This window comes from Salmo salar, chromosome ssa14 (assembly GCF_905237065.1).
Source record: "Salmo salar chromosome ssa14, Ssal_v3.1, whole genome shotgun sequence".
Classification (NCBI taxonomy): Eukaryota; Metazoa; Chordata; class Actinopteri; order Salmoniformes; family Salmonidae; genus Salmo; species Salmo salar.
The window spans coordinates 11,605,939-11,632,136 of NC_059455.1; the positions used below are offsets into that span (position 1 = coordinate 11,605,939).

Sequence of the window (26,198 nt, forward strand, 5' to 3'; positions counted from 1 at the left end):
GTAATAAAACATTTTTTGCAAAGGGTGAAGTCTAAAAAACTGTCCGTTCTGTTCATAACAGATTTTAGTTTTGGGAACAGAAAACTGTATTGAGATCAAATGTTTAGTTGATGAGAAGATTTGCAGAATGTCGGCCAAAATCCATCTCGTTCCATCTTCTCCCACTGCCCGCCAGTGGACTTCCTCTCACTACCATATTTGGTAGTAAGTAGAAACGCCAACCGGATGCTTCACATTTATACATCCAGAGAAATATCTATATCATTGTTCTATCTGTGACAAAACATTTTACCAGCATGGAGAACGAGCCACGAAAAAGAGTCGCTCGCTCTTCAAAACCAGGCAAAAGGGGTTTGTTTTTATAAGATAATACCGGTCTGATGATAACATTGTGTTTAGATGTTGTTGGGTCTCTGTGGGTCCTCAAAAAGTGATGGAAACGAAGCTATCGTTCTTTCAACTAACGTTACGGTTGTGTTTACGTAGCTCTAGCTAACTTAGCTAGTAAGCTTCATATGCAACCATAGCATAACGTTAACTGGCTAACGTTACTTTTATGGGCAAATTACAGTATACAGCTAACTTCCTTATATGAGCGCTGACACCTAATTTCACTTATTTGACAGATGGGAAGAGTGTCAAAGAAGCACAGACCGCTGCAGAGGAAGCAAGAAGGTATTTAACGTTAGCCTTGGTACCAGTCTCTTATGCTAGTTACAGTGCCTTCAGAAAGTATTCATACCGCTTGACTTATTCCACATTTTGTTGTGTTACAGCCTAAATTCAAAATTGATTCAATATTTTTTTTCCTCAATCATCTACACACAATACTGCATAATGACAAAGTCAAAACATGTTTTTTGGACATTTTGTCAATTGTTTGAAAATTAAATATAGAAATATCTCATGTACATAAGTATTCCCACCCCTGAGTCAATACACGTTAGAATCACCTTTGGCAACGATTACAGCTGTGAGTCTTACTGGGTAAGTCTCTAAGAGCTTTGCACACCTGGATTGTATGATATTTGCACATTATTCTTTTAAAAATTGTTCAAGCTCTGTCAAGTTGGTTGTTGATAAACAGCTATTTTCAAGCAGATTTATGTAAACTGTAAGTAGGCCACTGAAGGACATTCAATGTCATCTTGGTAAGCATTCCAGCGTATATTTGGCCTTGTGTTTTACGTTAATGTCATGCTGGAAGGTGACTTTGTCTCCCAGTGTCTGCTAGAAAGCAGACTGAACCAGGTTTTCCTTTAGGATTTTGCCTGTGTTTAGCACTATTGTGTTTCTCCTTATTTATTTTTTTACATTTTACCCCTTTTTCTCCCCAAATTTTATGATATCCAATTGTCCCATCGCTGCAACTTCCCCTATGGACTCGGGAGAGGCGAAGGTCGAGAGCCATGCGTCCTCCGCAACATGACCCCGCCAAGCCGCACTGCTTCTTGACACACTAATCGTTTAACCCAGAAGCCAGCCGCACCAATGTGTTGGAGGACACACCGTCCAGCTGGCGACCAAAGTCAGCTTGCAGGTGCCCGGCCCGTCTTAGACCACTGCGCCACTCAGGGGGCCGTTTGTCCTTATTTTGAATTGAAGCTATACAGAGTTGGTTACAATTCCAATTTTATCCTCCCAGAAGAGGCAGCATCTGTATTACAGCAAATAATATGGCTAAACTCCAATATACTGATAGAGGATAAACCAATTGTCTTGGAGAAAATGTATAAGAAAGATATCAGGTTTATGAATGACATTGGAAACAACGAGGGTAGAATTATGTCATGCAACCAATTAATTCAGGTGTATGGAAATGTATGTTCAATACAAAATTATCACCAACTCATCGCTGCCACAAAAATGGAAAAGGCAATTACTTAAAAAAGGAATTAATTAAGTTTGTCTGCCACCAATCATTTTTTTTAAATAAACGGCTTAAAATGACTAATATAAATCATACAATGTATCAGTTTCACTTACGGTCAAGAGGGTTAATAACTATGCCACATAAAATTCAAGATAGTTGTCCCAATACCATGGCATCGGGTTTATGAACTGATATACAAAGCAACAACTGATGAATCAATTCACTCTTCAATTTAAGCTATTATATAACATGTTCACTACAAAAATAATGCTCAGTGTATGGGGTGTTCAACAGTCATTCCGGTGCAGAGTCTGACTTGTGGAACCAGAATCAATAGAGCATCTCTTTGTACTGTTCATCGCTGCCTTGTTTTTGGAGTCAGGTCCAGGAATGGTTGTTGTGCCATAATATCGGGGGGGGGGGGGGGCGTGTGAGTACTTTCTGAAGACACTGTACAACCACGCCTTGTCATGCCAAACAATTTGGCAATATGACACGGAGTACAAGGAGTGGAATGTTAGCACAAAACGGGTCTGGATTTCAGGCTAATATGACATCAGTGGTTCCCAAACATATGAAGGTTGCTGTTGTCTTCACATTTTTGGGGTTGAATGCCATTACCAATGTTGCTGGACTCCCATTTGTGAGCAGTGTTTGTCCCTGATCTGGTCACACCCCCATGCGTCTCTCTGACTTGTGGCGCTGACCGGGTAGAACCCCTGTCTCCCTAACCCCAGGAGAGAGGCAGTGAGGGAAACCCTGAGAGAGAAGCTGGATCTGGAGAAGAGGGCTCTGCAGGTGGTGGAGCGTCTCTTGGAGGACAGCGTAGCAGACGACTTCCTGGTTGACTGTGTGAGTACCGTAGAGGTCAATACACTGTCTACCTCTATGGTCAATACTGCAGGGCGATCCGTGGGTAAGATGGCGACTGCAAATGGATGATGCACGCAGAGTTGGAGCGGTCCCAGTCTTGTGAATTCTAAGAGGATCTGTGACCTCATGGAAATATTCACCGTCCATAGATATCAGTTGATGGAGGAGCACGGCGTTGTTATTTTGAGGTGGCGTGGGGGGTATCTGCCATGTGTTCATGATGTTTCTTTCAATGTCCTTGATTTGCAGGCAAGGTTGATCACTGCTGCCAATTACAAAGACACAGTTGAGGAGAGGTCCATTGTGAAGCTGTGCGGTTATCCTGTCTGTTCAAACAAACTGGGCAAGGTAAGGTTTTGTGTATTTCTAAAGGGCTTTACCTTTTTAACCTGTCTTCCAGTTCATGATTGGTCAAAACTAACTTATTCAGGTATTTGTTTAATTTTTTTTTACTAGCTCTCCACTCAACAGTTCAAAATTTCCACCAAAACCAATAAAGTCTATGACATCACGGAACGCAAGGTAAGTGCTCAGTCAGACACAGAGTCAGATACTTTGCTGTGTGGTGCCCAGCACCGCGAAAGAACGTGACTGACGTAAGACCGAAACGGTGCCCTTTCCCCCTCTGACCCAGAGTTTCTGCAGTAACTTCTGCTACAAAGCCTCCAAGTCTTTTCAGCTGCAGATATCAAAGAGCCCTCTGTGGCTGAGGCAGCACGAGAGGTAAGCCTGCACTGTTTTACTTCAGCATATATATATATATATACTGCTCAAAAAAATAAAGGGAACACTTAAACAACACATCCTAGATCTGAATGAAAGAAATAATCTTATTAAATACTTTTTTCTTTACATAGTTGAATGTGCTGACAACAAAATCACACAAAAATAATCAATGGAAATCCAATATATCAACCCATGAAGGTCTGGATTTGGAGTCACACTCAAAATTAAAGTGGAAAACCACACTACAGGCTGATCCAACTTTGATGTAATGTCCTTAAAACAAGTCAAAATGAGGCTCAGTAGTGTGTGTGGCCTCCACGTGCCTGTATGACCTCCCTACAATGCCTGGGCATGCTCCTGATGAGGTGGCGGATGGTCTCCTGAGGGATCTCCTCCCAGACCTGGACTAAAGCATCCGCCAACTCCTGGACAGTCTGTGGTGCAACGTGGCGTTGGTGGATGGAGCGAGACATGATGTCCCAGATGTGCTCAATTGGATTCAGGTCTGGGGAACGGGCGGGCCAGTCCATAGCATCAATGCCTTCCTCTTGCAGGAACTGCTGACACACTCCAGCCACATGAGGTCTAGCATTGTCTTGCATTAGGAGGAACCCAGGGCCAACCGCACCAGCATATGGTCTCACAAGGGGTCTGAGGATCTCATCTCGGTACCTAATGGCAGTCAGGCTACCTCTGGCGAGCACATGGAGGGCTGTGCGGCCCCCCAAAGAAATGCCACCCCACACCATGACTGACCCACCACCAAACCGGTCATACTGGAGGATGTTGCAGGCAGCAGAACGTTCTCCACGGCATCTCCAGACTCTGTCACGTCTGTCACGTGCTCAGTGTGAACCTGCTTTCATCTGTGAAGAGCACAGGGCGCCAGTGGCGAATTTGCCAATCTTGGTGTTCTCTGGCAAATGCCAAACGTCCTGCACGGTGTTGGGCTGTAAGCACAACCCCCACCTGTGGACGTCGGGCCCTCATACCACCCTCATGGAGTCTGTTTCTGACCGTTTGAGCAGACACATGCACATTTGTGGCCTGCTGGAGGTCATTTTGCAGGGCTCTGGCAGTGCTTCTCCTGCTCCTCCTTGCACAAAGGCGGAGGTAGCGGTCCTGCTGCTGGGTTGTTGCCCTCCTACGGCCTCCTCCATGTCTCCTGATGTACTGGCCTGTCTCCTGGTAGCGCCTCCATGCTCTGGACACTACGCTGACAGACACAGCAAACCTTCTGGCCACAGCTCGCATTGATGTGCCATCCTGGATGAGCTGCACTACCTGAGCCACTTGTGTGGGTTGTAGACTCCGTCTCATGCTACCACTAGAGTGAAAGCACCCCCAGCATTCAAAAGTGACCAAAACATCAGCCAGGAAGCATAGGAACTGAGAAGTGGTCTGTGGTCACCACCTGCAGAACCACTCCTTTATTGGGGGTGTCTTGGTAATTGCCTATAATTTCCACCTGTTGTCTATTCCATTTGTACAACAGCATGTGACATTTATTGTCAATCAGAGTTGCTTCCTAAGTGGACAGTTTGATTTCACAGAAGTGTGATTGACTTGGAGTTACATTGTGTTGTTTAAGTGTTCCCTTTATTTTTTTGAGCAGTGTATATATAATCTCAGTGCTGAGGTAGGCAGCCATTTTTCTTTACGTCCAAATTTGACCTAAATGTTAACTCCTCGTCATTTGCAGCCCCCCAGATGTGAAATTAATGAAGAAAGGAGATGGGTATGTACATAACTTTTTCCAACAATGTCATTCAGTCTGGATGAATTGATACGATGTGGAGCTGTCATTCAACTGATTTAGAAGGTTTGGATGGATGGATAGCTATTGATCCATTTATCAAATCCATTCCTCAATCGTTTACGGCATAAAAATTCAATAATTCGCAGACTGTGAACATCAAAAAAAAATGTAACTACGGAACCATGGATATATCGATTGAGTGATTTGCTTGACTGACTGACTTCCTTCCCCCGGATTCCCTCCCCCTCTGTTTAGCGGTAGCACCGGAGAGGAGGTGAGGCTGGCTGAGAGGCGTCTCAGAGAGGACGATGTGGAGAACCCCCTTCCCTTGGACTCCGTGTCCCCAGAGGACCCCAGGCGCTCCCCTACAGCCGGCAACAGCGACGACAGCGACGCAGAACATGACTTTGTCTCAAGCGTGGTCTCCCAGCGACGGGGACCCACGGTGCACTGGGGCGATCTGCCCAAGCGTACCGCCGAAGGGGAGGGTAGGGAACCTGGAGAGGGGGAGGACCGGGAGAGAAGGTCGGGAGGGAAGGACACAACGGTGCCCAAGCAAATACAAACAAACGAGGCGGAAGACGAGGAGGAGAATACAGAAGGATCACAGAAAGCACAAAGGAGGCCAAGCAATGGCACAGATGGACACCAACAGCACACCACAGATACGAACCACCAGAGTGAGCAGCAATCTTTCCTGGGAGAGAGAGGGTCGCCAGAGGGCCAGTCTATGGAGGAAGCCGCAGAGCTATTGAGCCAAGTTACAATACAGGATCGAGCCACAGCTACGTCTCCTGCACTAACAGCCTGCAGTGTACAGAATCAAGACCCAGCTCCAAAACCCAGTCCACAGGGGGACCCAGCACAGCCCACCCAGCCTGGCATCAACATCACCCAGGTGGGCATGAGCAGAAGGGGAGCCCAGGGGCTCCGGGGGCTCCTCAAGGGCCACGAAGCCGGGACTAAACCTGTCTCAGTCCGGCTGAACCTTCTAGAAGGCCTAAGGAGGACCTTCACTGAATGGATGACTGAGGAGACTATGAAGTTCCTATATGGCCCAGACCACTTTAGTAAAACACTGATAGAAACAAATGAGGAGGAGGAGGAGGAGCTAGATGAAGATGACTTGGAGGACATTGTGGAGGGTGGTGGGGGGGGAGGTGAGACTGACTCCCAAGGGGGTCCAGGAAGGCCCTCGGCCCCGGCCCCAGACTACGACATCCTACGCAGGGAGACAGAGGAGATGGGGCTGAGGGTGAGGGAGTTCTACAAAGGGACGGAGGAAGTCCAGCGGGTGTCAGGGAAACAACATGCCAGAGGCGGAGACTCAGAGGTGAGTGGGGGAGGAGTGTATTGTAGCAACTGCCAGTGTCCAGATGGGGGCACTCTGTATAAGCATTGGAGAGATGTGACATGAAACTATCTCCTGTCGCTCTGTCCCTGTCTGTTGCTCTGTCCCTGTCTCTCTCTCTGTGTCTGTGTCTCTCTCTCTGTGTGTGTGTGTGTCTCTCTCTGTGTCTGTCTCTGTGTCTCTTTCTCTCTCTGTCTGTCTCTCTCTGTGTCTCTCTCACTCACTCATTGTCTGTATTCCTATCCTCCTCTCCAGAACCAGGGTGGGGCGCTCCCGTTGGTTGACTCCCATGCCCAGCACCTCATCCAGAAACGGATTACGGTGGAGAAGCTCACTAAAGGGTGTGTGTGTGTGTGTGTGTGTGTGTGTGTGTGTGTGTGTGTGTGTGTGTGTGTGTGTGTGTGTGTGTGTGTGTGTGTGTGTGTGTGTGTGTGTGTGTGTGTGTGTGTGTGTCTGTATGTAAACACTGCAACGGTTTTCAAAGTGCAAAGAACTGGGTTTCTGCGACGAAAATATGGTCACCGATGTGCTGACAATTGACAAAATAGAATTTAACTTAGCGTCTCAGCATATGAAGAAAGTAAACAAAGTTGTTCTGTCTGTTTCTCTTTGCGGTCCGAAGCCTGAGAGACATCGTGGGCCCTCTGCGTCTCACCATGACTGACGTCTCCAGTGACCTCAACAGGCTGGTCAGAACCTTCAGGTTAGTGTGACCTTTCAACACACCTTCTACAACGTCCCCAGACTGCGTCTGGGAGACTGGAACGTTGTACAGTCAATATTTTACCTGGGCCTGTATTCATAAACAAAGTAGAAGTGCTGATCTAGGATCAGTTTTGCTCTTTTAGATCATAATGAATAAGATGACACGGACTGTTCCTAGATCAGCACTCCTACTATGAGACACTGTGAATACGGTATTTATGGAGAAGTTATGTGGTATCAAGGCTTCCACGAACTGCGTGGACCTTCTGGGGAGCCCCAAATGGGCCAGAAGTGAACTCTGCTCTTGTCGTGGGCACTAACTAGGGTCTGATTGGCTGATTTTTACGTGCTGTCAACAGGAAGCGGCGATTGGCAGAGTGCTATTTGACTTCCTGTAGCTCAGTTTTTTTTAATAGCGTACCACTTGTCACACCTCCAGTGAGAGGCCTGTTTCCAGGAATTCACCACTAGCTCCTGAGTCCTGCTGGAACGGCCCCCTGAGCTCCAACAACAAACTGTCATATCAAACAACTAGAATTGTTTTGTCTGTATGATTTTGTCTCCCACATATGGTTGGACTTTATGGTGATTTGGACTGCCAAGTTGAAGGAAAGGCCAGATATTTCGACTTGTTTTTATTTACATTTTTATGGAGAATCATAGTATTGTCAGGCCTAATGGCAGCACTCATTTCTCTCAGCTTGTAAAAACTACTTTTTTTACTATACTGTCTCTCTCTTTATTTCCATGGCAGATTTACAAACACCAACATCATCCACAAAGGCCCAGAGTGGACCCTGATTGCGGTGGTGCTCCTCCATTTGTAAGTGCACCTTCCCGTGTGCGTGTGTCCTGTTGCAGGAACAGCTGGAGAGCCTAGGCCTCTGTAGGATCAGTACAGAGGAAACCAGGGAGAGAGGAAAAAATCCCTGGAGGAACACCCTCTCAACAAACTCTACCTAGAGGGATTTATCTCTGTGTGTGTGTGTCCAGGCTGCACTGCAGAGAAGTGTGTGTGTGTGTGTTCTTTTGGATGTCCTCTTTGATAGAGCTCAAACAAAGTGGAAGTCAACCTGTAAAAAAAGTATGGTTTCATTTATCAACATATGCATACAATGTGTACATTATTCTGAAAAACGCATACACAGGCCCTCATAGATGCAGCAATGCAAAGGTTTATGTGTGTGTGTGTGCGCATGTGTGTTTATGGTGGCCTTTGATATATATATATATATATATATATATATATATATATATATATATATATATATATATATATATATACACACACACACACTGCGGTATACATTATATGGCACTCTGGTTTGTGTGTGTGTGGCATCTACAGTGTTTGCGTTCCCTTGCGTTGTTTGCCCTGTGCCAGATGGTGTGTGTGCGCCCCGTCCCCGGGCAGGGCGTGAGCCTAGCAGGCGCTATGTGGGACAGTTCCATGCTGCTCCGGTTTGTGTACACACAGACGCCTCTCTGCCTTACCTCATCCACCTGATTGCCCCCCCCACTCCAGATCCGTGATGCAACACAGCCAGGGACGACGACACACACACACAGGCAGGCCCTGGGAATGTCTTGGGGGGGGGGGGGCACTGCCGTCTTGACCTAATATTACCTGATCTACTAATGTGGTCTTGATCCAGTCCTGTAGTCGCTGACTAGTAAAGCAAGACGCCCTATCGAGTAAGACGCTGACGAAACGGACTAGTTGGAAGTGGCGCTGCTCTCAGGCGCAGTTTGGTTTCGACTGACTCAAAATGTCTGTTACTTAGCCCTGAGCATTAAGACGTGGTCGTAATAAGACACCTACGAGAGAGACTCTTAAGAACACGTTTTACGTTGCGTTATAAGCTCATCGTAAAGCATCATACCTGTTCACAAGGCAATGCGGTGAATTTCCAGTCGCTCCCAAATCCTGGTCAGTGTGCCCTTAAACCTTTAAAAAACATGTGCATTTCGCTGTTGGATGAGATTTCTGTAAATGGTCACGTTAGCCGTACTGCCATCTGAACGTCTTGTACTTATTACTTCTTTACTTCAGAGGCCTTTGTTTCGTTTTTTTCCTGACCGTGTTTGTTTTGCAGGTTATCAGAGGTGTCCCCGGTGGTGCGGGAGGCCCTGGAGAGGCCGGCCTCAGTCGATTACCTCTCTACTCTGATGCAGGAGCTCCCACTGCTGGACCGGGACCTGCAGAGCCTGCTCCAGCTACTCAGAACCGCAGAGCTCTGTCCACACGCGCACAAAGAGAAACGGCAGACAAATCAATGAAAGTCTATTCTTCTTCTGGACAACATTTTCCCCTATTATAAGAGTTGCGGTGGAAGGGAGACGTCAGTCCCCGTTATCCTTTTTTATTTGTTTTGCTTGCTTTTTCGGTTTTGTTGATTTCAATTTGATTGATTGTGTTCTATTTTTTGAGAATTAAGAGTCAAATAATGACTCATCTTCTCTCGGGAAATGTAAAGTGCTTGATGTGGTTGTAGTTCTCTGAAATGAAGACCGTGTAGGCATACCGTATCACTGAATAGGCTTGTTTTCAAACAGAAATTCTTACACTTGTGCATCGTTGAGTGAATCTGTGGATACAGTGAATCTGTTGAAGCTGTAAATGTCTAAATCAAATCTTTAAAGTTACAAGCCTCCAATGTTGAACCCTGTGCCTCTATACAACCAAATAAAATCACACTCAGGTTTCCCACTTTGTCTAAAAACGTCATGTTTCTCCCAACTTCCTTAACATGAAGTTTATGGCAGTGTAATCTCATTTTTTCCAAGTGTGTTAACAAAGCGTGTGTCTGATTTTAATATTTGGTTTGGACCAGGTAGCTTGCACGAATGGGAAATTAACGTGAATCATTTTATTTGATTCAAACATTTTAGGATCATACAGATATAGCCAAGTAGTTCTTAAGCATTTTGCTTGTAGGCCTTGAGTAAAATATGTTCATTTTGCTGGCATGAGTTTTTCTTTTCTTTTTCTCTGGTTCATTTCAAGAATGTGGTGAAGGTGGTGCAGTGGAATTGTTTAAAACTGTATCAACTCACTGACAGGCATACTATTCATTAAGAATATGTCATTTTAACATGTTTGGTTTAGATTCCTGCACTTTTGAACTTAAGCCCTTCTATGTTTTACAAAAGATAAGGGGCCATTAAAATGTGTATTGGATTTTGTTACACACTAAAAATGATAGTGACAGTGTTATAATTTAAGCTGGAATAGAATAGGCATTGATTAATATGACATTTTCACAAATAGCCTACTAAGCATTAAATTGCTGAGTAGTATTGCATTTAATTGTTTTCTTCTGCTAGGGAAGAAAACAAAAATGATTAAGCACAAATATATACAGGCCTAGTTGGGCATCACAACCAATACTTCTAAATCATGTATTTTGTGTTGTGTGAAATGTTAAAGACAATTTGGCCTATTAACAATACAAGTATTGCATAAATGTATTTTGAAATTGACAATTGCATATAATATTAAAATACATTTGTTAATCCTTTGTGACGACCGTCGTAATGAGGAGACCAAGGTGCAATGTGGTGAGTGCTTATGTTCAAAATGTATTTTAACTCAGAACACTAAATCAAAACAATGGAAAACGAACGTCACGTTCTGCAGGCTATACTAAGCTGTACAAAAACAAGATCCCACACTGAAGGAGGGGAAAAGGGCTGCCTAAGTAGGATTCCCAATCAGAGACAACGATAGACAGCTGCCTCTGATTGGAAACCATACTAGGCCAATCAAAGAAAAAGACAACATAGAAATATAACACATAGAATGCCCACCCCACACCCTGACCTAACAAAATAGAGAAATAAAACATCTCTCTCAGGTCAGGGCGGGTGCGGGCGGTTGCCAGAGGCTCCGGGCTGCAGACCGTCGTCGGAGGCTCCGGACTGCGGACCGTCCCAGGGGGTTCCGGACTGGGGACCGTCGCTGCAGGCTCCGCGCCATGGATCATCACTGCAGGCTCCGCGCCATGGATCACCACTGGAGGCTTTGTGCCATGGATCATCACTGGAGGCTTCGTGCCATGGATCATCCCTACAGGCTTCGTGCCATGGATCATCCCTACAGGCTTCGTGCCATGGATCATCCCTACAGGCTCCGGGCCATGGATTATCACTGGAGGCTTCGTGCCATGGATCATCACTACAGGCTCCGGGACATGGATCATCACTACAGGCTCCGGGCCATGGATCATCACTACAGGCTCCGGGCCATGGATCATCACTACAGGCTCCGGGCCATGGATCATCACTACAGGCTCCAGGCCATGGATCATCACTACAGGCTCCGGGCCATGGATCATATCTACAGGCTCCAGGCCATGGATCATCCCTACAGGCTCCGGGCCATGGATCATCCCTACAGGCTCCGGGCCATGGATCATCCCTACAGGCTCCGGGCCATGGATCATCACTACAGGCTCCGGGCCATGGATCATCAGTACAGGCTCCGGGCCATGGATCATCCCTACAGGCTCCGGGTCATGGATCATCCCTACAGGCTCCGGGTCATGGATCATCACTGGAGGCTTCGTGCCATGGATCATCACTGGAGGCTTCGGACCATGGATCAACACTGGAGGCTTCTTACGTGGAGCCGGAACAGGTCTCACCGAACTGGGGAGACGCACTGGAGACCGGGTGCGCAGAGTAGGTACAGGGTATACTGTGCTGTCGAGGCGCACTGGAGGTCTGGAGCTTATGGCTGGCACAACCCGTCCTGGCTGGATGCTTACTCTAGTCCGGCAAGGGCGGGAAGCTGGCACATGACGAGCTGGGCTGTGCAGGCGCACTGGCGACACAGTGCGTAGAACTGGCGCAGGATATACTGAGCCGTGGAGGCGCACTGGAGGTCTGGAGCTTATGGCTGGCACAACCCGTCCTGGCTGGATCTCCCCCGTAGCCCGGCAAGCGCGGGGTGTTGGAACAGGCCGCACTGGTTTGTGCTGGCGAACTGGGAGTACCGTGCGTAGAGCTGGCGCAGGATAACCTGGGCCGAAGAGACGCACCGGAGACCAGGAACGCTGAGCCGGCACAATCCTTCCTGGCTGAATGCCAACTCTAGGACGGCCACTGCGGGGAGCTGAGCTTGCACAGAGCACACCGGGCTGTGGCTGCACACTGGAGACACCATGCGCATTACCGCATAACCCGGTGCCTGACCAGTCCTACTCTCCCCACGGTAAGCACGGGGAGTTGGCTCAGGTCTCCACCCTGACTCTGCCAATCTCCCCGTGTGCCCCCCCCAAAAAGAATGTTTGGGGCTGCCTCTCGTGCTTGCCTCATGGTTGGTATAGTGCCTCGTAATATCGCCGCTCCTCTCTCGCTGCCTCAATCTCCTCCCTCGGACGGTGATACTCCCCAGCCTGACTCCAGGGTCCTTTCCTGTCCAGAATCTCCTCCCATGTCCACTGGTCCATACCACGCTGCTTGGTCTTATTGTGTTGGGATCTTCTGTGACGACCGTCGTAATGAGGAGACCAAGGTGCAGCGTGGTGAGTGCTTATGTTCAAAATTTATTTTAACTCAGAACACTAAATCAAAACAATGGAAAACGAACGTCACGTTCTGCAGGCTATACTAAGCTGTACAAAAACAAGATCCCACACTGAAGGAGGGGAAAAGGGCTGCCTAAGTAGGATTCCCAATCAGAGACAACGATAGACAGCTGCCTCTGATTAGAAACCATACTAGGCCAATCAAAGAAAAAGACAACATAGAAATATAACACATAGAATCCCCACCCCACACCCTGACCTAACAAAATAGAGAAATAAAACGTCTCTCTCAGGTCAGGGCGTGACATCCTTCCTCTGAAATTTGACATATTTACTTCCATATTAGCTATTTTCTTCTCAATCCTCCAGCACAATTTTTGCTGTTCACAGTTTTTCATTTAAATCCATGTTGTGTATCCTTGTGCCTCCTCAGATCCACTTTCCGTTGGAATCCCTTGACGCAGAGGTCGCAGCAGAACGGTTTATAGCCCGTGTGCTTGCGTGTGTGCGTGATGAGGTTGGAGCTCTGACTGAAGGCCTTCCCGCATACCTGGCACTTGTGCGGTTTCTCACCTGATAATGTAAACAAACAAGTTGCGTTATGAAAGTGTCCATTTGAGTTCTCCATATTGAAGTGTTGTGACTGTTTTCGTGCGTAATTATACGTGTCCATCTGAGCTCTCCATATTGATGTTCTCTAATTTTTCTCTTAATTGTCTGACTTAGAAACGTAATATGTTAACTTACTTTTTGTTTGGTTGACCACTTTTGAATAATTGGCTAATACAAAACCGTGTATATCATTTATTTTTTATAATTAACGTATTTTTTTTGTGGTGGGAGTGTAATCTCTCACCTGTATGGATGAAGGTGTGTTTCTTCATGTCCGACTTCTGATGGAATCTCTTACCGCAGTACTGACAGGGGTATGGGCGCGTGTCCGAGTGGATGAGCAGGTGCGTGGACAGCGTGGACGATCGCTTGAAGCTTTTGCAACAGATTTTGCAGTCGAAGCTCCTCTCCTGAGAATCCGGTAAAATGTGAGAAAGTCAAGTATATGAGAGTGTGACTTGTTGCCATCTACAATTTAGGATTTCGTTCACTTTTTTTGGCAAATACGGAGGCATTTGAGCCCTAATTACCTGTGAGTGAACGGCTTTATGTTGTTCCAAGCTCACTGCGTGCCCAAATGTTTTCCAACACATTCCACAGGTGAATGGTCGTGCTCCGCTGTGCGACCGACGGGCGTGAACTTCCAAACCGTGCGGTGTCGAGAAGACCTTTTGGAGAAGATGAAAGCGATCATAGTTAATAGCCGAAAGTGTTTATTAGTGGAAACCATCTCATTCAAATCGAACAATTGACCTTAGTATGCATTATGGTGGAGGATTATGGATAGGCTTACCTTGCAACACTTGATGCATTTGTACGATCTGCTTGGTTCTATACGGGAACAGATGAGATCGGATTTAGACTTGATTTCAGAGACCTTGAGGTCCGAGTATAATTGGTCGGCGTCCCACATTTTATAGGTAGGGAACACCGTAGACCCAAAGTCCCGGTAAAATCCTGTGTGCGGGCCCCGCTGTGCGTAAATAGGGGATTTGGAGGCACCATCCTCGGATCCATCGATACCCATCTGTGTGTCAGGCTCCAGAGTTGTGGAGAGATTGTGTTGGTATGTTCGCTGCACAAGGTGCCTGAGCTTGGAGCCAGAGTAGGTAGTCCAGGCATAAGGGCGGAATGGAATGGCGAAAGGGTGAGCGTTGTCTAGTGACGGAGTGAAACATTGTTCCGAATCTGGAAAACATTTGGACTATATGAGTCGTCACGTTTCCAAATACTGTTTACAAAAATAGCCAATAATGACTTAATAATACACCCTTTTAATATGCAGGTAAAACCCCATAGGACAGGATGAAAAGTGATACATATGAAAAGCTGAGGCACAGTCTCAAATAATCATGTTTGGAGATGCATTGCGCATATGCGTAATGGTGACCAAGGACAGAGCAAAGATAGACATCACAACAAACTGTAAATACAGACCTTGTGATGCAGATGGAGATGGAGGGCGCCAGTAGCAGTCATAGTCCGGGAAGCGGTCGCACACGTTGCCCTCGCAGCTCAGCGGGGAGGTGGAGAACATGTCAGCCGTGCGCACTAGATAGGATTCGGGGGAGAGCTTGCCATGGTTATGAGCATCCTGGGCGTCACAGCTCCCCTCAGCCTGCGGTTTGCGCTCTAGTCTCAGAGAAAGCAAAGATTAGCACTTAATTCAAGCTCATAATATCCGTCTCACTAGCGGTTCTGTAACAACAATTTTGGACCCCCTTGTGGCCCCCCTAAATGTGGAGTATGAAATAATTTTGACTTAACTAATTTTTGCTATCGTTCTTTTTTTACATCCGTTATTAGACAGTGGCAACGATGATGATTATGAACATGGTCTTTTGCCTGCAATGCAGTGAAGAAAACGATATGACAACAATAACGTCTAATGTAACTGGCCCCTCTAACAGCACAACTGGCCCCAGCTTGGCCCCCCCAGTTGAAATGGTCTAGAACCGCCACTGATCCGTCTCAGATTTATATTGTATTTGTGAATTCTAAAGTGAAACATAATACATTCCACGCGAATTTAGCGAAATGAGAAACGTATCATTACAGGTAGGTTTTTAAAACAAACGTAGGCTAATTCTTCCTTGTGTGCGTAAAGGCTAATGGATAACAATTACGCAATACATTTATTCAAAGCACTGCAGCATCATAAATGGACGCACCTGCGCATATAAGGGATACATTAGTATCCAGTCTTATGTACTCATCATCCAGGTATCGGGGTTGGTGGTAGCTATGTGCCCGTTTACTCTTCACCAAAAATGACCTCGGCATGGTTACTATTCGCTGCGTGACTCTCAAGGTCCCTGGTCACTTGTGATGAAATCCTCTCCGTCCACACCGCCTATTTTATCTCCGGAAAGATTTAAACACCATTGGTTGAAAAGGCACCTGCGCGTTTACAAGGTTTTGTGAGCATGTGAGGCAGGTGGCCAATGGGACCACTGCCCCCCACGCTCTCCGTTTCTGATTGTAAACCACAACTTATTATATTTTCTAAAATATCATTTAGAGAACATATAGTTGTTTCCTTTAATGGCAGGTGCCATTTGCGTTATTTCAGAATCAGATGACATGTTTATATTTGGTTTATATTTTACCGTGGTTGACGGGTTAAAATGGGTATAAACTTACTGGAACTTTCCCTTGACTAGGCTATAATGTGGAATATTTAGACTATTTGTGATTTTTAAGCCCCCAACCCTCCCTTCCTCATGGCCCATGCAACAAGGCCCATGTCGATGTAAACGGATCCTGCGGTACCTCCTCTCCCTGTCCCCCTCCATGTAGCAGCCTGCAAATGCGGACATGAGGTATCCCTTACAAGAGCCTTTGTCAGTTAACGTGCTGGCTCATTCATCCAGATAGAGCCAATAACTTCGTCCAAATGTATCATATCCAAAGCGCGGGACTATAAGGTTCTATCTGCGAAAAGATGATTCTGAGATAATTTACTTTAAAGTTCCCGATCCCTCATTGGTTTGAATGGTGTGAGCCATTTTTTTTAAATCTTGTATTATTTTTAACTTAACAACATTAAATTGGCGTATTTAGAGTACTATATAGGTAGAGAACATTGAACAGAACAAGGCTAAGTCAATAACTAAATGTTCTCTCAAGCTCTCAATATCCAAATGCCAATGTATGGCAAGGCTCAATTATGATTTCAGAAGGATCTCCCTGATAAAACAAAGTCGGAATGAACTGAGATGTTGTCATTTAGCCTATTTCAGAAATCAGAACGCTTCAAATGAAATCATTGCGAGGAATTTCGTGTTCAAGATTGTCTGAAAGCAAAGTGATATCGATTTCTCGGCCATGTAGGAATAACGTTGTTGGTTGTACCTGTAGAACAACTTGAGAAAGGTAAAGTTGGAACACATGCTCGATACCCAACAGCCGAAATTGCTTAACCGCGCTTAGATTTTTTTCTTTTGACAGGGCAATTTGAGTTACAAATAACATCTCCCACAGCCTACATTGCTACTTTAATTAATTGATCATCTCTTTTGTGTCGCATATTGCCTGCACAAAAAGTAATTTCATTCTTTACCCTAAAACATTTAACACTCAATCACGTGCACGTAGAGGCATTAACAGTTATTATATTATTAAACGTGTCAAGAAACAAAACGACATTTAAAAAAAATATATATAATAATTGTTATTTCATGTCTAATGCATTGTCACGACTTCCGCCGAAGTTGGTCCCTCTCCTTGTTCGGGCGGCGTTTTGTCTTCATTGTACACACCTGGTTTCCATTCCCATAATTATGTTCCTTATTTAACCCTCTGGTTCCCCCCATGGTTTTGTGCGTGTTTGTTCATTGTAAGTGGGTCTGTATTTGTGAGCTTGATTATTGTCCTTCTTGGAATATTTGTTGTTTTGAGTAAAGTTACGTGAATTACTCATCTCTGTGTCCTGCGCCTGACTCCGCCTTACCTGCTACACCTAGATGCCTTACATGCATGGGGACCTTACTGTACACAATATCCACATAGACTCAGCTCACAGCGCCCCTCCTCTCTCATCTGAACATAGCGGCTGTCATGACCCTTAATTAACTGAGAACTTCCTAAAAGTCAAATTTTTTTCTCACAACTTTCAGCAGATAGACATTGATTATTTGGCCTTATCGCTAATAGTCATGACATGAAGTCTATTTTAATCATTTGTACACCTATTTCAATTGTCCTACCTTGTTTGAAAATCAAGTCATATGAAATGGTTTTAACCAATTTGATTTAGTGTTATAGCAAAGTTAAAAATCCTCTTTAATTACCAACAACACCCAATGAATCATCATTTTCAAATTCCCACAGAGAAACCGTGCACCAAGTCATATCCCAATTTTACTCTGTTTGTCTATTTACAGCTCAAGGTGGGGCTGTGCATTTGTAATTATGTTTCCAATATAAGACCTAGCCTGGCTAGACTCATCCTTAGCCGTGACAGTGCCACTGCCCACACAGAAGCTGTGTAATTTCAGACAGGTCCTACACATTCCTTTAAATGGATCTCATATCCATTCATTATCTGTACTATTTGTGTACTTAATTGACCAGGCATCTTGACTGAAATGAATAGCCCATTGTTGTCTTCTCTCCTGGTTTTCACTTTTCCTACAGGTGGCAGTTCATGGGCATGAGGGCTTCCACCGTTAGAGCCAGAAGGACTGTCACTGGTTCCACCCATGCCTGCTCTTACACACAGAGCAGGGCAATTGTGGCCTTCATTGTTTCCCTTTATGGATTTGATATCAGACCTAGGTTAAAATCATTTAGTTGGCTTGATTGAGCTTGCCTGGTGAAATGGAACCGATGGAATAGACCCAAGTGCAAACTTCGCCCATCTGGCGCTCCAGACAGACTTAATCAAACACTCAAAAGACTTGAAAGAAAACATAACTACTATTTGAACCCGGGTCTGTGAAATCTGTTTAATATTCCGAGTTTTTTGTTCCCCTGAAGGTTTATCTGCATCCAGAATATCTGGAGGGAAATATCCCACACCCTTTCCCTTTCCTCAGCGGAGGATTTACCTATATGTGCCTTTTAGGGTCTTGAGAATGAGACTGATTAGACAAATAGCTTGACATGTACAGTTCTGCACAGACTTAACATGGTGTGTCTGCATTGCACAAAAAATACACAAGATCAGAGCATCAAATACACTAAGCCCCATACTCTGTCTAGTCTATAATAACAACCATATAAGCCATATAAAAAATGAAATGGGCACAATTTCTCAAATCGCTTTGTGTCCTTTTAAACAGTCAATATGAATCACACTACATTGACGTAAACACAGAGTAGACTGACCTTGTGCAGTGTTGCAGAGTGATACACTACCTAAAGTATATGGACAGCCCATCAAATGAGTGGATTCGGCTATTTCAGCCACACCCGTTGCTGACAGGTGTATGAAATCGAACACACAGCCATGCAATCTCCATAGCCAAATATTGGCAGTGAAGTGGCCCGTACTGAAGAGCTCAGTGACTTTCAACTTGGCACCGTCATAGGATGCCAGCTTTCCAACAAGTCAGTTCGTCAAATTTCTGCCCTGCTAGAGCAGAAATCAACTGTAAGTGCTGTTATTGTGAAGTGGAAATGTCTAGGAGTAACAACGGCTCAGCCACGAAGTGGTAGACCACACGGGACCTACTAGTGCTGAAGCTCGTAAAAATGGTCTGTCTTCGGTTGCAACACTCACTACCGAATTCAGCACAATAACTGTTCGTCGGGAGCTTCATGAAATGGGTTTCCATGGCTGAGCAGCCGCACACAAGCCTAAGATCACCATGCGCAACGCCAAGCGTTGGCTGGAGTGGTGTAAACCTCACTGCAATTGGACTCTGGAGCAGTGGAAATGTGTTCTCTGGAGTGATGAATCACGCTTCACCATCTGGCAGTTTGACGGACGTATCTAGGTTTGGCGGATGCCAGTAGAACGCTTCCTGCCCGAATGCATAGTGCCAACTGTAAAGTTTGTTGAAGGACGAATAATTGTCTGGGGCTGATTTTCATGGTTCGGGCTAGACCCCTTAGTTCCAGTGAAGGATAATCTTAACGCTACAGCATACAATGACATTATAGACGATTCTGTGCTTCCAACTTTGTGGCAACAGTTTGGGAAAGGTGCTTTCCTGTTTCAGCATGACAATGTGCCCATGCAGAAAGCAAGGTCCATACAGAAATGGTTTGTCGAGAAGAACTTGACTGGCCAGCACAGGGCCCTAACCTCAACCCCATCGAACATCTTTGGGATGAATTGGAACGCCGACTGCGAGCCAGGCCTAATCGCTCAACATCGGTTACCAACCTCATTAATGCTCTTGTGGCTGAATGGAAGCAGGTCCCCGCAGCAATGTTCCAATACCTAGTGGAAAGCCTTCCCAGAAGAGTGGAGGCTGTTATAGCAGCAAAGGGGGGGACCAACTCCACATTAATGGCCACGATTTTGGAACGAAACGCTTCAGTCTGGTTTTAGACCCCATCATAGCACTGAGACTGCACTTGTGAAGGTGGTAAATGACCTTTTAATGGCATCAGACCGAGGCTCTGCATCTGTCCTCGTGCTCCTAGATCTTAGTGCTGCTTTTGATACCATTGATCACCACATTCTTTTGGAGAGATTGGAAACCAAAATTGGTCTACACGGACAAGTTCTGGCCTGGTTTAGATCTTATCTGTCGAAAATATATCAGTTTGTCTCTGTGAATGGTTTGTCCTCTGACAAATCAACTGTAAATTCCGGTGTTCCTCAAGGTTCCGTTTTAGGACCACTATTGTTTTCACTATATATTTTACCTCATGGGGAAGTCATTCCAAAACATAATGTTAAATTTCACTGCTATGCGGATGACACACAGCTGTACATTTCAATGAAACATGGTGAAGCCCCAAAATTGCCCTCGCTAGAAGCCTGTGTTTCAGACATAAGGAAGTGGATGGCTGCAAACTTTCTACTTTTTAACTCGGAAAAAACAGAGATGCTTGTTCTAGGTCCCAAGAAACAAAGAGATCTTCTGTTGAATCTGACAATTAATCTTGATGGTTGTACAGTCGTCTCAAATAAAACTGTGAAGGACCTTGGCGTTACTCTGGACCCTGATCTCTCTTTTGAAGAACTTTTCAAGACTGTTTCAAGGACAGCTTTTTTCCATCTACGTAACATTGCAAAAATCTGTCCAAAAATGTTCTGTCCAAAAATGATGCAGAAAAATTAATCCATGCTTTTGTTACTTCTAGGTTGGACTACTGCAATGCTCTACTTTCCGGCTACCCGGATAAAGCACTAAATAAACTTCCGTTAGTGCTAAATACGGCTGTTAGAATCCTGACTAGAACCAAAAAATGTGATCATATTACTCCAGTGCTAGCCTCCCTACACTGGCTTCCTGTTAAGGCAAGGGCTTGCTCCTACCCATCTTTCCGATTTGGTCCTGCCGTACATACCTACATGTACGCTACGGTCACAAGACGCAGGCCTCCTAATTGTCCCTAGAATTTCTAAGCAAACAGCTGGAGGCAGGGCATTCTCCTATAGAGCTCCATTTTTATGGAATGGTCTGCCTACCCATGTGAGAGACGCAGACTCGGTCTCAACCTTTAAGTCTTTACTGAAGACTCATCTCTTCAGTGGGTCCTATGATTGAGTGTAGTCTGGCCCAGGAGTGTGAAGGTGAACGGAAAGACTCTGGAGCAACGAACCGCCCTTGCTGTCTCTGCCTGGCCGTTACCCTCTCTCCACTGGGATTCTCTGCCTCTAACCCTATTACAGGGGCTGAGTCACTGGCTAACTGGTGTTCTTCCATGCTGTCCCTAGGAGGGGTGCGTCACTTGAGTGGGTTGAGTCACTGACGTGGTCTTCCTGTCTGGGTTGGCGCCCCCCCTTGGGTTGTGCCGTGGCGGAGATCTTTGTGGGCTATACTCGGCCTTGTATCAGGATGGTAAATTGGTGGTTGAAGATATCCCTCTAGTGGTGTGGGGGCTGTGCTTTGGCAAAGTGGGTGGGGTTATATCCTGCCTGTTTGGCCCTGTCAGTGGGTATCATCGGATGGGGCCACAGTGTCTCCTGACCCCTCCTGTCTCAGCCTCCAGTATTTATCCTGCAGTAGTTTATGTGTCAGGGGGCTAGGGTCAGTCTGTTATATCTGGAGTATTTTTCCTGTCTTATCCGGTGTCCTGTGTGAATTTAAGTATGCTCTCTCTAATTCTTTCTTTCTTTCTTTCTTTCTTTCTTTCTCTCTTTCGGAGGACCTGAGCCCTAGGACCATGCCTCAGGACTACTTGGCATGATGACTCCTTGCTGTCCCCAGTCCACCTGGCCGTGCTGCTGCTCCAGTTTCAACTGTTCTGCCTGCGGCTATGGAACCCTGACCTGTTCACCGGACGTGCTACCTGTCCCAGACCTGCTGTTTTCAACTCTCTAGAGACAGCAGGAGCGGTAGAGATACTCTCAATGATTGGCTATGAAAAGCCAACTGACATTTACTCTTGAGATGCTGACTTGTTGGACCCTCGACAACTACTGTGATTATTATTATTTGACCATGCTGGTCATTTATGAACATTTGAACATCTTGGCCATGTGCTGTTATAATCTCCACCTGGCACAGCCAGAAGAGGACTGGCCACCCCTCATAGCCTGGTTCCTCTCTAGGTTTCTTCCTAGGTTTTGGCCTTTCTAGGATGTTTTTCCTAGCCACCGTGCTTCTACACCTGCATTACTTGCTGTTTGGGGTTTTAGGCTGGGTTTCTGTACAGCACTTTGAGATATCAGCTGATGTAAGAAGGGCTATATAAATAAATTTGATTTGATTTGAATGAGATGCTCGACGAGCAGGTGTCCACATACTTTTGATGATGTAGTGTATCTATCCGAGGAATTGGAGAGTGTAAACTCTCTGAGACAGAACAGGAAACCAGCAACAGAGCAGAGCATGCACCATCAGTGCTGCTGTGGCAGGTCAACCAAGCTCTTTTGTATTTGTTTTTTCACCATATAGAGATCTTGATGGTATATGCTACAGTCTCTTAGCAAAAACACGTGATTGAAATAGCTGCAAAGAATTGCTGTGATAACAGCTTGTGTTTTTTTTCTTTCAACTTTCTCAAACATGCTATAGAAATAAACGTAGGCTTTGTCTTGCATCTCTGAACCACCAGTCTATTTCTGCTGCTCAAGCTAAAGTTCTTCAACTCATATGCGCACAGTGAGAAAGTATGTGACTGCTGTTCCTAGATATTAATATAGTATTTTTCGTGTGCAAGGCTGTCGCTTCAACACCACATATGCCCTACATGTGAATTTTCAAGAAGACAGTGTTTCAGTTCAAAAGAGCCTATTCAAAAATACTTTGCTGTGCAATATGTTAGTTATTTGAGGGTCGGTTTCCCAGACGCAGATTAAGCCTTCTCCTAGACTAAAAAGCAAGCTAAATGGAGATTCTCCATTGAAAGTGCTGTTAAATCCAGGACTAGGCTTAATCTAGGTCTGGGAATCCGGCCCTGAAAGTTTTCAAGAGAATCTTCTTGACTGTGAGCCCCCACAGTCCATTTTTGAATCTCATGCAACTTAACTTAAGCAAGTTTGGATTCTTGTCCAATTTACCATAGAATATTTAGCTATATTCAGTATATCAAAATAGTCTCCCTAAATCCAAGCAGACAAAGGTAGATCAGGGGGGTTGGAATCATCCAGTGAGCAGAGCCTGTCGTGAAGCCACAGTATTGAGACATCTCTATAAAAACCACATGACACTATCACAAGTTCCTCCTCTGGCCCACTCACAAACCACACAAACGTGAATGGCTAAAGAAACACACACACACACACACACACACACACACACACACACACACACACACACACACACACACACACACACACACACACACACACACACACACACACACACATCTGATCATCTGATCATCTGATCTTACTTTAACTTCACCCACAGGCTCCCGTCGTTCAACCACCGCCCAATGGAAACGGCAAGCCAAATCTGACCGAACCCCAAATGCCAGCACAATGCTTTGACTTACTGTGTTCCAGTCGAAACAAAACAGCAAGACAGTTCTTCTTTCAGATTTAACATCTTGTTTTTCCTTCAAATTTTGTCATCAAAACAATTAAATTAGTGGCTATGAAGAAAAAAAATACCCTACAGGCCCCTTCTGTCCACACCTTGTCTAGTTTCTTCTCTGACTGTCATTTCTTTGAATCAGTGTGTCTATCAATGTGTGTGAATCAGTGTGTCTATCAATCACTCACCCTTCTTCTTTTGTTGAGGTTTCCCCATATTCAATGTTAAAAGACTACAAAGCAAGACAGATTAAGTCAAGAAAGTGGAAAAAATGTGGCTTTCAAAATATACAACTTGTGTATATTTTCCTTAGGCTGTAAAGCTACAGTAGTCCTATGTGTCTATTTTACGGCAACATTTTTAGTGTTTGAGTTCTTGACAACACACAAATGCTCTCTCCTGGACTTGTTGAATGCTATAAACAATTTACAAATCATCACCTCAGAAAAGGAGACTCTCATCGATCTTACTGATCAACAAGACCCCTCTTTAGCAAGACGCCAGGACAGCTTCTGGGTGTAAATTATCCAAAATGGGCAAATACTAGGAATCATGGAAGCAGACGTGTGGAAATCTACTCAGAATTTCCTAGTTATTGTGCCCCTGTTTAGGAGCATGCTGGATTTTGTTGCTTAGAGGTCAGGGTTCAACCACACTCTCCGCTTGGTTTTCTGATGCACTTGGCTGTCCTCTTGGTATTGATAATGTTAGAGGTGGTCTCCATCATTAAAAGCATTCTTAACAGGACATCAGGACCTTTTGCTTGTTGTTGACATTGATGAGATTTTTTACTTTTTGGATAGCAATAAAAAACATTTTTCTTTACCATACAAACACATGGACATACAAGGACACGCACATGCATGAATACACTAATAGGATACATTCACTGATGCACTCAAATCTTTGTTTTGGCAGAGAGGTTTGCTCTGAGAATAAATTATGTCTCTCCGCTCGTCCTTCTGCAAGTAGGTGTAAAAAGTCTGGTCAATGTGTCACAAAGATCTAGGTTTTGCTTGATGGTGACACCGTCTCAGTTATTTCCGATATATTTGGCAAGTCCTAGTTTTTTTCAAATGTACTTATATTTGTACAGCCATTTATTGTACTTAGGCCCACATAAAACCATTCTGTTGCAGCACCAGCTGACCATGGACTGCTTGTAACTCAACTACCAATAGGCCTATTTGTCACGTCCTGACCAGTTTAGGGATTATTTGCTATTGTAGTTTGGTCAGGACGTGGCAGAGGGTATTTTGTTTATGTGTTTCGGGGTGATGGTTTATGTAGTAGGGTGTTAGATTTATTATTTCCGGGTTTTGGTTTATGTTCTGTTTTGTATTTCTATGTTCTTTCTGGTTTGTGGTATTTCTATGTGTAGGTTAATGGGGGGTTGGACTCTAAATTGGAGGCAGGTGCTTTCTCGTTGCCTCTGATTGAGAGTCCTATATATGGGTAATTGTTTGGTGTAGTGTTGTGGGAGATTGTTTCTTGTTTTGCCTGTGTGAGCTTGACAAGACTGTTTTGTTGTTCATGCGGTCTTCGTTTTGTTATTCTCTTTATTTAAAATAAATAACAAGATGAGCATCTACATTCCTGCTGCGTTTGTCACGTCCTGACCAGCAGAGGGTGTTGTTATGTAGTTTTGGTCAGGACGTGGCAGAGTATGTCTGTGTATGTGTGTTCTGGGTGTTGTGTTTCTATGTGGGTCTGTGTGGCTCCCGATCAGGGACAGCTGGTTATCGTTGTTCCTGATTGGGAGTCATATAATTAGGAGTATGTTTGTCACTTGGGTTTGTGGGTGGTTGTGCTAACACTGCTAGTCTTTGGTATGTACGTAGCCTGTTAGTCGTTTCTGTTTATTGTTGTTCCCGTGGATACTTTGCTCTTATATATTAAAAAGATGAGTATCTACATTTCACCTGCTGCAGTTTGGTCTCTTCAACACGGCTGTAACTGTGACAGCGTTTTGGTCCTCTATTCCCGACGACAACTGTGACACTATTACAGCCACTATAAGATGACTGGACTGTACCACTCCCATGGCTGCACTTTCTTGCGAAATTAGTTCTGCAGAACAGAGCTTCGGAACAGTAGCTGATGTTCAGTTACCCAATGTAACTGAACAACAGCAGTGATGATCTCACTGAGAGTGAGAGAGAAAGATCTTGTCTGTCATTTTAGCCAGAAAAGGAGAAGACACTGGTTCCTTTTTAGGGTTACGTGATCTATAGATAGAGCTTCAATTGAACAAACTCATAGTGCGATGAAGAAATCTGGAATGTTTTATCTTTCTATCATGAGAAAAGGGTTTGAGTAAACCCGGCCAGGCGGTTGTTTGTTATGTACCTTGAATAGACTTATCGAACTCTGGAAAATGTTGTTTAATAGTTGATCCTTCATTGATGTGCTAGTGTTTTGTCATCTACAGTGAGCTCAAAAAGTATTGGGACAGTGACACATGTTTTGTTGTTTTGGCTCTTTGGGTGCATCTCAATATTAGGAAGGTGTTTCTAATGTTTGGTGTACTCAGTGTATACCATTACAAATGAGAAATACTGTAATGTTTGCCTTTATTGTGCCAAGAGAACATCATTTGGCTAATCAAGGTTTCAGGCAGAACAGTTGAAACTGGAGCAGCAGCACGACCAGGTGGACTGGG

General features: G+C 44.9%; 2 protein-coding genes across 2 annotated transcripts; one reads left to right on the forward strand and one right to left on the reverse strand.

Annotated features, from left to right (window-relative positions):
- The first annotated feature begins 217 nt into the window (after positions 1-217).
- On the forward strand, positions 218-9,997 carry LOC106568983 (putative RNA polymerase II subunit B1 CTD phosphatase rpap2). The gene is made up of 12 exons (XM_014139912.2): positions 218-351; positions 627-675; positions 2,611-2,725; positions 2,996-3,094; positions 3,203-3,268; positions 3,381-3,469; positions 5,175-5,210; positions 5,487-6,564; positions 6,838-6,923; positions 7,205-7,285; positions 8,042-8,110; positions 9,384-9,997. The coding sequence occupies exons 1-12, from the start codon at positions 297-299 to the stop codon at positions 9,565-9,567; spliced, it is 2,007 nt and encodes a 668-aa protein (XP_013995387.1). The 5' UTR covers positions 218-296; the 3' UTR covers positions 9,568-9,997.
- Positions 9,998-12,679: 2,682 nt separating this feature from the next.
- Positions 12,680-15,914, reverse strand: LOC106569026 (zinc finger protein Gfi-1). Its single transcript, XM_014139955.2, has 6 exons — positions 15,602-15,914; positions 14,868-15,062; positions 14,224-14,618; positions 13,961-14,098; positions 13,675-13,840; positions 12,680-13,391 (listed from the first exon to the last, which is right to left on the reverse strand). Exons 1-6 carry the CDS (start codon positions 15,711-15,713, stop codon positions 13,213-13,215), a joined length of 1,185 nt encoding a protein of 394 aa, XP_013995430.1. The 5' UTR covers positions 15,714-15,914; the 3' UTR covers positions 12,680-13,212.
- Between the last annotated feature and the right edge of the window lie 10,284 nt (positions 15,915-26,198).